General features: G+C 40.8%; 2 protein-coding genes across 4 annotated transcripts in view; one reads left to right on the top strand and one right to left on the bottom strand.

The window, feature by feature from the left end:
- Positions 1–474: 474 nt before the first annotated feature.
- Positions 475–5,970, bottom strand: LOC109634033 (uncharacterized). The gene is made up of 10 exons (XM_020094273.2): positions 5,683–5,970; positions 4,915–5,050; positions 4,699–4,809; positions 4,469–4,601; positions 3,463–3,641; positions 3,207–3,280; positions 2,907–3,069; positions 2,727–2,809; positions 2,315–2,505; positions 475–1,439 (listed from the first exon to the last, which is right to left on the bottom strand). Exons 1-10 carry the CDS (start codon positions 5,801–5,803, stop codon positions 951–953), a joined length of 1,680 nt encoding a protein of 559 aa, XP_019949832.1. The 5' UTR covers positions 5,804–5,970; the 3' UTR covers positions 475–950.
- Positions 5,971–6,126: 156 nt separating this feature from the next.
- wdfy4 (WDFY family member 4) overlaps positions 6,127–11,116 on the top strand; it is a 37,118-nt gene continuing 32,128 nt past the window's right edge. For all 3 annotated transcript variants that reach the window (XR_011246123.1, XM_069539132.1, XM_069539131.1), the window contains exons 1-4: positions 6,127–6,442; positions 7,812–8,204; positions 9,484–9,741; positions 10,839–10,950. Coding sequence is in view for 2 of the 3 variants with exons in the window: in XM_069539132.1 (XP_069395233.1) it covers positions 8,184–8,204; positions 9,484–9,741; positions 10,839–10,950 (391 nt within the window). In the remaining variant the exon portion in view is untranslated. The remainder of the gene's footprint in view (positions 6,443–7,811; positions 8,205–9,483; positions 9,742–10,838; positions 10,951–11,116) is intronic.

The raw sequence follows: 11,116 nt of genomic DNA, 5'->3' as shown, positions 1-11,116 counted from the left end.
AGCGAGGTACAATGACATTATGTTAAGAACAAAGTCTTGCAGTGCACTTTCTGTTAAACATTATTACCGGCTGAGCGCAGAACTCACTCATGTGTTTGAGTACATTCAAAAGTATATTCAAATATCTACAAGTTATTGTTAATTAGCTGACTCCCATAAGTTGTCATGTTTTCTAATTTTGGTCAATTTTAAAAAAATTTACAATAAGATCGTTTTTTTTGTCCAAATCTGTGCTATATAAATCTAAATGAATCAAATTATATTTGCATAGCCCATATTCACAAATCCCAATTTGTCTCATAGGGCTTAACAAAGTGTGACATCCTTTGCCTTAAACTCTCAACAAGAGTGAGAAAAGACAGTGTCTACAATAAATGTAGAGGCGTATCAATGCTTAAAGTATCTATCCCAAAGAAAAAGTCTGACAGAGATGAAGGGAGCAGTAATGAGTCAGGTCAGTAATGATCGTGTATGTGGGCAGGCAAATTGTGTGTCTTATGCTTTACAGTTTTTATTGAAAGCAACAATCACAACACTATTAAAAAATGAGTGACATGGAATAGAAAATCACAGTAGTGAATGTGAGCATTCATGTTATCAGAGGCGTTTCCTGCTAGAACACAGTTTTTGAGAAATATCCAGTACTTCACACAGAACAACGTTAAGCAACAAGTTAAATAACAAACCAGTGAGGTCTCTAAAAACTATTTGACAAAACTATTAGTGGTAGTGATCCTGCTAACCACTCTACACACACACAGGCATAAGGTATATTAAAATAGAATATTACAATATGACTAAATTTTACATTCAAGTACAATGTGTTAAATGGCATTAGAGAGTTACTGATGTTACCACAAAGTCGAGAGCACACCAAAGACTCTACTCTGACAATGTATATTTATTAGTTTGGGATGAGGAAACAGCTGCAGATGAGCAAAACCACAGTTTTAAATATCTATGGCAGTTTTGTCCTCTCTCATATGTCCACTGCCCACCCGCCTCCGACCCTCAAGCAGAAACGACAGCACTATAACACAGTGCTGCACGAATGACCTCTGCCTAGTCGAGGTCTCGCACTGTCGAAAGTAGGTGGTCGTTCCTGTGGCGATGGCATCAAACTGCTCCGTCAGCAGCCACGCTTCCCACAAAAGCGTTATTGCATTCAAAACGATCATGACCACCACCCAGAACTCCTCCCCTAACAATGTGAGCCACAGTGACAGACTGTGGGAGCCTGCGGGCACCTTGTCGTACAGGTAACTTATCGCCGAGGCGATGAAAAGGAAGTGGGCAATCACCATAGACAGGATGAAGAGGAGGAAGAGGCGGTGGTTGCCTCTGCCAATGCACCGGTTGAGGAAAAGGCAGTGATGGTCGTAGTCTTTGATGCACACCTCACACAGCTTGCAGTGTTTAGTGTGGTCAGGCTGAAACAGCTACGAGGAAAACAAACAAGGACAGAAACAAAGTTGTGAGAACAAATCCAACTTTTTGTAATATTTATTCCCAGAGTTAGAAAATGTGCATCTTTAACTTTACTGTTGACCCAAATCCTGAATTCTATAATACTATAATCACCAATTTCATGATTACTCCACTTATTTATAAACTGTAAACTCAGACCATCAATCTGTCAAACATCTCAATTACAGTTACAGTTACAGTGCTTTGATTTACAGAGAACCAGCATTATGGAATGCTTTGCCATTCTCATATTTTAAATTTAGAGTAGTTAAATGTTTGTTCTGCTCATTGCAATGTTTTCCTTGTGGGTTATCTTTCAATCCAGTCATCCTCATCATATTTACATATTTCTTGTACTGGCATACTGTACATCTGCCAGTGTGTAGATCTGTTTTGTTTTTTATTTGAATGATCTCAGCAGTTCCATTGGAGAATCCCCTGATCAAGGTCCTCTGAGGTTTTTTTGCAGCTCTCCATCCATTCTTCCCTTTTGTATGTGCATATACATTTGTATCTCATATGTACACCATAAAAAAAGCAAACTAGGGTTTTGTATTTCATTCCGTACCTTTCCTGTCTCTGATCACTGCCCTTTAATTTCCCGATAGGTAAATCAACTTGTCTTAATCACCATCAATATTTGATAATTGTTTTTTTAAACATACATTACAGCAGCCATTTATTAAGGGAACGATTGTGGGTTGGCCAGAAAGCCTGGACACATCATTTTTAGATCTAGACAGAAATACTGATAACAGGATGGCTAGATTATCAGATACATATTTAGATATGGGTGTAATGCAAAATATCAGTGCTCTCTGGACAATGACCAGTTGGAGTGTCTTACCTCACAGTACGGACAGAACCTGTGAGGGCTCTGGTTGTTCTCCACCAGGTCAGCTATACAGGAGAATCGAGGGTCTGCATCAGCTCTGTCCAGTGTTCCAGGGTCCTGGGTCAGAACCTTACAGAACAAACCGAGGACCAGGGAGAAGTGCATAATCGACATCTGGACAAGAGCACTGTTTGGCCACACACATTCAACAGGTTAAGGAAGAAGCTTTGTCATTTTAGACATAAATCATAGATTATGATGCACATGGCAAATAGGACAGCACAGGCCTGTTTTGAAAAGCTTGTACATATACACACACATCTTGTTTGGATGTGAGACTTGACCAAGAGATCAACCAACACTGAGATCCTTAAGTTGAAAGTAGAATTACATATAAAATATGCAGAATAGTAAAATTGGATATTGGGCGTTATTTTTCCAAAGAAGCAGAGCAGAGAATGGGACAAGCCAGCGATGAGGGTTCCTAGGTAGATCGGGTTGGGTAACCTGGAATGAGGAGAGATGTTCTCTTAACAAAGCATTCCCACAAACACTGAAGTACTGATTTGTTAATAATAATACATTTGAGAATTTCTGTCAAAACCTTTGGTAAGTGGTCATGCGGTGAAATTGTGTGAAGATACTTCTGGCCAGCCAGGGGAAGAGCAAACTGCAGATTAGACCCCCATAGCCTCCCAACATGGCTGCTATCAGCAGGATGGCAGCTCCACTCAGAGATGGAAATAACAGTGTCCAGTAATATAAAACTGTTGAGAAAAGACACATGACACAAATGTTCCAGCAGGTATACTCAACACACACTTTTAATGTGTCAGTGCCACTGTTATCATCTCCATTGTTGTTATCATTCTCCTTGTTTTTGTTGAAACAGAGTAATATTTACCAAGAGACTCTCTGGGCTTGTGGTGTATTGGCTCATTAAAGTGTTGACGCAGTACTTTGGTGAGTTGCTGATGTCTGGAGAAAAAGAAACAGTGTAGCCTTGTATTAATCAGCATCAAGATCCCTAGAGAAACCGGTCATCTGGAAATGAAAACATACTGTATAGTTTCAAGGTACTCAGTGTTACACTCCTATGCAGCGGTCTGCAAGTCAATGTTTTTTTTTTAAACAGATATTTCTACAGAAAGCAGATTCACCTGAACGTTTTCCCCTGTTTGCAGAGATCCAGTGGTGTGAGGCCGCTGTGATTCTTCAGATGGAGCATCCTGCAGCCTGTTCTCTGCAGCAGCATCCAGCACACCTCCGCTCCACCCCTCTCTGCTGCAACGTGAAGCGCTGTCGCTCCCTGCTGGTCAGCTGCATCCACAGCACATCTCTGGGACAAAAAACACAGGGTTGAATTGCATGACTGCTGAAAGATCTGTCACATCTGCACCATGTGCTGCTTTAAAAGAAAGTTTAACACCTTAACTGATCTTTGTCCCATTTCCAAGAACAGGAGATAAAATGATCTCTGAGTCCATATCCCTTCTGCTTACCAAGATAAACACTCAACACACAGGTGACAGCCACATACTAAAGAAACCTTAATCTTGTCAGGGAATTTGAGAGTAAAGACATCTTTTAACATTGTGTAGGACGGATAATATGCTTTACTGTGCTTTACATATGTTGTGCTTCATGTGGGGGTTGACTTGAGATTGCTCAGTCCCCTCTAGTTTACAATGTTTTACGTCATGTGTTGGGAGTTACCATCCTGTCACTCGTGCTCAGATAAGATTGGTCTTGGGAGAGAGGCTCCCCTCTTGAGAAGTTTATGAACATTGAGAAACTTAAAAATGACTTAAAGGAACCCAGACTTGTTATCTGCTCTGTTCTCATATGGTAAATCACTGAAATGCTCCTTGGTACGTTTTGTTTTGCTGTTTGCATCTGAGCTGTACCAAGAATCTTCTCTGTTGACAGATCTGTGTCATAATAAACCTATAAGAGGCTCATTGAGTTAATTTGTTTATTCTTTAAAGGGAAGAGCATTCAATCATCTAAAAACAAATTTCATATGTCCTGGTTCAGGCTAAAAATGTTACATTATGGGTCAATTGGAGAGTCTTCACAATTAGAACCAAATCAATGAGCTAAAAGTGGCTAAAAGCAGGTACAAGTAGAGAAAAGTCACACTATGCATATAAAACTTCATCATACGTGGTCTCTGAGCAAGTAGCGGACGACCTCTGTGTTGCCTGTGGACGCAGCCAGGTGCAGGGGCGTCACCTTGTACATGTCGGTGTCTGAGAACCGAAACATTCCCGTCTCCCACAAATAGTGCACTGCAATACTGGGAGAGATAACAGTTAGTGTATACATGATATATTTGTATGCATATGACTGTTTGCACACAAAGGCAAAAAACAAGAAAACACCTCAAGACTCACATGCTGCCCCCAGTGACTGCGTGATGCAGGGACGTCTTTCCCTGTACATCTATGAGGCGTAAATCAGCTCCATACTGCATCATTTGGTGTATGATATAGATGTTACCTTGCCTGAAAAGTGTCAATAGTTCAACCTGTTATTACACAGGATCAAATAAAGATCAAAACGACATCATCACCTTGTGAATCCAGGAACATAACAGACCTACTTCTTACCTGCAGGCGAAATGAAAGGCTGTCTGTCCAGCATCACATGTCAGGTTGGGGTCAGCTCCGTTATTGAGGAACAGGTCGACCAGGACGCGGTTACCATGGAGGGCAGCGTAGTGGAGTGGGGTGAAACCACCCCAGCCTGGACAAAGATAACACATGCACGTCACAGTCAGGGTTAAAGATGCCGATCTGCGGCCACTGTGACTAACAACACCAGCCTGATGCAGATGCACAGTGAGTGTGTTGCGTGCTGATGGATAAAACCCAATGGAGTTGGGGTTAGGGTTCCCTGCTCTGGAAACAGTGTGACTTATTTGTGCGGTGTTGTCACAGGATCTGTCCTCCTAGATCTGTGTGACCATCTCACAGAGGAGATGCTGCAGGGTCAGGTTTCCTCTTAGCTATCAGACAAAATCACATCAGGAGACACTGGAGCATGGTAAAATGGTCCCTTTGAAATAAAATGATGTGAAATCACATTTGAGTGGTGTGCTGTAATATGTGCACAATTCATTTGTTATACTCTACAGGTTTCCACATATGAGCATTACAGACTTATGACATTGGTTTTATGGGTTAGTTCTCTTAATGAAATGCATCTATCAGCAGTTTTCTGGCTTTGAAATCAAAATACCACGACAGTTGCAGGCGATGAGCAAAGCAGCACAATAGGAAGTGGTGGCCTGTAGTTTCACACACACGCTACAGATAACACAGCAACATACACAAGAGGAACACGTGACTTTTTAATCCTGATTTATTCTGCTTTACCTTTCTGCCTGAGGACCGATCGATCGTTTTGAACGAAGAGCACGCACTGATCGACATCCCCCCTCTGGATGCAGTCGAACACGTCTGCATCGCTGAAGCAGCTCACGGGGATCGGATGCATCGTGAGGGTTTGGACGGAGGCGACCTGCTGCTGAATCCTCTGAGCTGCGGACTTGAAGCGGGAACTCAACTCAGCTCCTCGCAGGAAACGACAACTACAACAACATCATCATCTTAATGTCAAGTGAGCAGCGAGGTAACGGGATCCTTCATTGTGATGAACTGATTGAGGCTGACCACGCCCTGGGCACCTCATTGGCCAGAGGTGGACGCGTGACTCGTGACGTCAGCGCGTAGACAAACCACGTCCCTTCAAGAATCTGAAAACGTCAATTAGCGGTGTCACACTGAAAAGAGACGTATTTAACCAAACAATTGATTATGAATCGCTATTTATACAAAGATATACGAGGGATGAGAATTCATTCCTTTCTAGAATGAGTATTTTGTTCACGTCCGAGGGAAAGAGCGTCAAATTATGTGATTGTTCTCGTCATCACCGTCGTTTGCAGGTTTGACGCAGAGGTCATGAGGCAGCGTTTTAGCCACACATGCTAACACAGGCTAACACATGCTGTAAATGTGAGTAAACAAAGTCAAAGCACACGAGTGAAGAGTAACGTCCCTGAACAACACGGGGGGGCAGTGACATGGTTTGAAAATGGAGGAATAGTTCGCCATGGAGGTCGTGAGACAGCAGGTGAATCCAACAGGTGGAGGTATCAATGTTCATTTGTGACACACACATTATCTATTTTCAAAGTCTGTGTAATCCTTGCACTGTGTTTCTTCTGACTTCATATTAGGACTGGACAAGACAATAATATCAATAATTACCCCATCAAGGTTTAATATATACATACCTCAATATTTGCTTATGCATTGTACAAGCATGTTGAGGAGGTATAATATATATAATTGGAATGTCTGTCCTCAGTGTTGTACAATGTTTTCTGTTTATCATTCTCTGCCCAGATAGAAGAGTTTTAAAACCTTCACTCAGGAGCAATAATCATTCTTTAAACTTAAATCCTCAGGAATTTGATATTTATTGCAATTATTATAAATATCGACTGCAATTCATTTGATCTGAAATGTTATCACGAGGACACTTTTGGCCATGTTTCCCAGCCCTCCTTCACATTGGGCGATGATAGTTTCATTCAGTGTCCAAATGAGCCAGAGAAACAGAGAAAACCAGTTAACAAATGACTATCATTAATAATGGCTGCATAATTGATGGTTAAACCTGCTGTTTTATTGGGATTAAACCCTCAGGAAATAAAAAAGCCTATGTTCACTATAAGCATTTTTTTGCCCTTAATATCTCAATAGCCATTGAAAAGTTGCCATTCAGTGGAAGATTTGACTTTCATCAGTTGTATTGCTGCCCTATATATATTAATCTTGTGCAAAGAACTGTATCGATTACAATGCAGTGCACAAGGTAAAATAATGTGGTCATAAAGATGATTGCTTTATTTTTTTAATATGTAACTCATCAGGTTAATTACAGTCTCGATCCAAATATAAAAATGACCCATTAGACTTAATAATAGTATTGCAATTTTAGAAAGATGTACTTTTATTATTACCACAGACATAAAAGTAAGTGTGTGCAAGTTATGAGTATTTGATAAAGCAATATAAACTTAGTAATACAGCTTTAAGAGACCTTAATTATGTCCCCTCCCCAGTGGTTCCAGTTGGGATAAGGCTCGGTTCAAGTTGAGGTTTAAGAGGAAACAAATTCTTGACCATAGGAAACTTCACACAAAATATCTTTTTCTGTGCTATCAAACCCCACTAGATGGTGCTATTTAGCTAAATTATGCTGGCACTGCTGAGATTTTCTGTCACTAATCCAAGCAGTGGATTCCTTTTCTCCATGCAGCTGCTTTACTCATTCAAACTACAGCAACGCACTCCTTGTGATGGAAGGCCCAACATGTGAAACAAATGTGAAGAAAAAAATCTGACCTTATTTTTACAACAAAACCAAATGATTTGCATCAACGTATATTCTTTCAGTCACTTATTTATTTATTCTGGCTTCTTTTAATCATTAGATCCACTCCCTCAGATCTATATCATGCCAGTTTTACACGACACATCTATAAAGGGCTTCTTCCTTGAGCGACAGTGGGAGGGCCCCATCCAACCAGCTAAACAACAGTTTTTCACTTCTGCTTCTCTAAGGAAGTGAGGAGGCACATGACCCGGGCCAGCTGATGTGAGTTGCTCTGCTTGTTCAAAGTTCAGTCTGCTGGTTGCAGATTAGTAGGAGGCGGCTAGTTTTACAGAAGTGTCCGCACTGTAGTCGCTGGTCATGTCTTAGCAGGTCTCTGCTTGTCTTTTTCCTCTTCATATGGTAAGACAGACCGCAGTTGTAAAAACAACACAGATGACAGCGTGAGGAAACAGAGTGAGGAAACTCCCAGATGGCTCTCACACAAGTACAGGTAGGAACATGAAGACTTAACTGTAAGCTACATGAACTATTTTGCTTTGGGAAATTGACTGTCTCAGTGTTACTGTACCGGCGATAATAATATTAATTTTCATTTTGACATAATCGACTGTATGACATAATAGAGATATGTGCTGCTTTACAACTAAGGAATGACTTGTGATTCTCTCATGCCTCTTGCTGCCGGTCTCTCACTCACGCTCATTTCACACAGGAGAGCCTGACTAGGTCTTCTGTTACTGTAACATCATAACTAATTAACTGTAATGATGAAACAAGCTTTAGTCTCACAGAGAAATGCCATATACTTGCATTAGCAGCCGTCTGTGTCAATCACTTCAAACCACAGAGGAATTACATCACCACTTTCAAAACTTTGTCGAGAGATTTTGGGGATAATACTGAGCGGACCTGGACATTAAAGGGTTTTTATCAGTGTCACATCTATTTGATTTAGAAAAAACTAAATATACTCATTTGCTGTCTTCTGCATATGTGCACCTCCTTTTACCTTTTTATTGTTTGAATGTCCTCTTCAGGCCGGTTTTAAGTATTAGGGCAGTTAGTTTTGGTTTTCTTAATGGTTGCCTGCACATGTCCCCCTAGTTTTTTGTGTGGCGTATGCATGTTCTCCCCCGTATCAGTGTTGGCACATGGGTTTTTTCTGGGTACTCCAGCTTCCTCTCACAGTCCAAAGACATGTGCAGGTTGACTGTACAGTCTAAATTCTCTGTTAATGTGAATGGTTGATTGCCTCTATATGTTGGTCTATGCAATACACTGGCGACCTGTCCAGGGTGTACACCGCCTTTTGCCAAATGTCAGCGAGGAACTGGAAATGTCTGAGAATAAGTGGTATAGATAATAGATTGATGAATTTAATACTGCTCTGGATAAAATAAAATAGTATAACTACATGTGGTAAATTAATTCAATGCAGTGCTTGAAAAGACATCTGGGGTTTCAACTTTCAAAAGTTTCGCTGGCTTAATGTCCTTCCAATTACTGAAAATTGGCCTTCAATTATACTGACGGACCTCACAAGAGGTTGTGAGTTAATGAAAGAGGCACATGACTTCCAGTGACCTGTTTTGGTGTGCTCAGTGGGTAAAGGACGAGTACAGAGGGTTTGATTTGACTAATTTCTCTGAGGAAGTGAGAAAAACCTAGGAAAAAAAGACAGTGGGTGTATTATATAAACTCAGGATGTCTAAAAATAGAAAAAGTTAAATAAACAGTTTAATTTTCAGCTCTCTTTTGTTCTGCTCCAGGACCAGACTGTCAAAGGGGAGAGAATCAACAAGGAAACCGGCGAGCTGAGTGCTTCAGGGGAGTTGTCTGTCTCTGTGGAGTTGAAGGAGCAGAAAGTAGAAGGCTCCTGTAGGAACCTTCAACTGCCACAAGAGCTCAGACAGCAAATACAGGAACTTGGAGGTTACACATGCTCCAGCCTCGACCACCGAACTGACCATGTTCCTTTAGAGCAAAGAGAGGAGCTGCTAGTCAAAGTCCTGCCTCTCTACATACAGGTACGGACCACTGGGACAAGATTATCTCTCATTGTTCATCCACTCAGCATTTTCACTTATATTTTGCAGTTCATCAATCAACGAAGGCGGTTGTTTCGTTTCTTTTCTTTTGCAAACATTTTAAAGCAAATAAATGGAGACTATCAACTAGCAAAATATTAATTGATTATCTCAATTTAAAGTGAAACCACAGTTTTAATTAAAACCCAACCATGAAAAGATTAAATGGATGCCTCAGGCTCTGTGATTTCAGAAACTGTTCCGGGCTATTTGAATGAACAGTTAAATTAGCCATAAGTTGCAGTCAGATGTTTGGGCCTCAGCTGATCCCATCACTGCTGTGTCCCCTGAATTAATTGTGTATGTGGTTTTTCAGTAAATCTATACAGTTTATGGACTATCACATGAAATACCAAGGGGCTCCAGATCCATAGCTCTAGGCCTCATGTTGATTGTCAGTGCCTGAACTGCCTCACAGTTATGAAGACACCTCCCCATGCACACATACTGTGTAAATTCCATCACTGATCTGTGAGTATGTGTGTAACACCATTGATCAGGCTTACAGCTGCAGACGTAATCGCTCTTTGGTTTGTGTGCAGTTCTGTGTGTGTCTATACGGATAAGCCCCATGACCAGAGATTTGACCAGAACATAGGGCCTCACTTAAGAATAGCAAACTCAGTGAAATGCGATATCCTCTTATAGAACTGAATAGAGCATATAGTATGCACTGGCTTCTATTATTTATAGTGGAGTGCATTAGCAACAGCACTTGAGTTCAAACCATAATGTGGTTACATTGGTACACTGAATATCATAATGCATAGGTATAGTACCTGGAGGGTAAAGTCCAGAAAAGGGTTAGGGTTTAGACATACCCTAATACATGGAAGGAAAAAATGACATTTTATTTAATTTCATGTAACATTACAAAAATGAGGGTGGACAAAAATGCCTCAATATAACTCTAACTTTTCAGTATTTTAAAAGATTTTCAATAAAGATATCAACATCTGTGTTATATTAACCTTTGGGAACAGAAGTTTGTTTTTTTAGTATCTTTGCTTGATGGACTCTCTCTCCTCTGATCCCAGGTCTGTGAGGATGGTGGCAGACTTGAAGTTCTGGATGTCAAGGGGCTTGCAGCTCTCACTGCTGACACGGTCATCCTCAACATCCACAGCAGACTCAGAGATCGGCCTGCAGGTGCGAACTGCTCACATAAGAAAATACAGCAAGGTTATTTCCATATATGCAGAGGGACTTTCTATTCCCCTCTATGTGCTGTGGTGCTTTTCCAGTGTGTTTTCTTCCTGTTGTAAATGTCACTCATGTATTTTGAAAAGAATTGAACCCTAATAAGAACACTAGG

The sequence above is a fragment of the Paralichthys olivaceus genome, chromosome 14 (genome assembly GCF_024713975.1).
Source record: "Paralichthys olivaceus isolate ysfri-2021 chromosome 14, ASM2471397v2, whole genome shotgun sequence".
Lineage (NCBI taxonomy): Eukaryota > Metazoa > Chordata > Actinopteri > Pleuronectiformes > Paralichthyidae > Paralichthys > Paralichthys olivaceus.
The sequence above is the reverse complement of the archived record's forward strand: the minus strand, read 5'-3'. Positions and strand labels throughout refer to the sequence as shown.

Excerpts from the sequence above, each read along its gene's own strand:
- LOC109634033 (XM_020094273.2), bottom strand. The coding sequence starts at position 5,803 with ATGCATCCGATCCCCGTGAGCTGCTTCAGCGATGCAGACGTGTTCGAC. Across the intron at positions 2,506-2,726 it reads CTTTGGAAAAATAACGCCCA|GTGTGTGGCCAAACAGTGCT; the intron begins ATATCCAATTTT and ends AACCTGTTGAAT. Across the intron at positions 1,440-2,314 it reads GGTTCTGTCCGTACTGTGAG|CTGTTTCAGCCTGACCACAC; the intron begins GTAAGACACTCC and ends TTTTCCTCGTAG.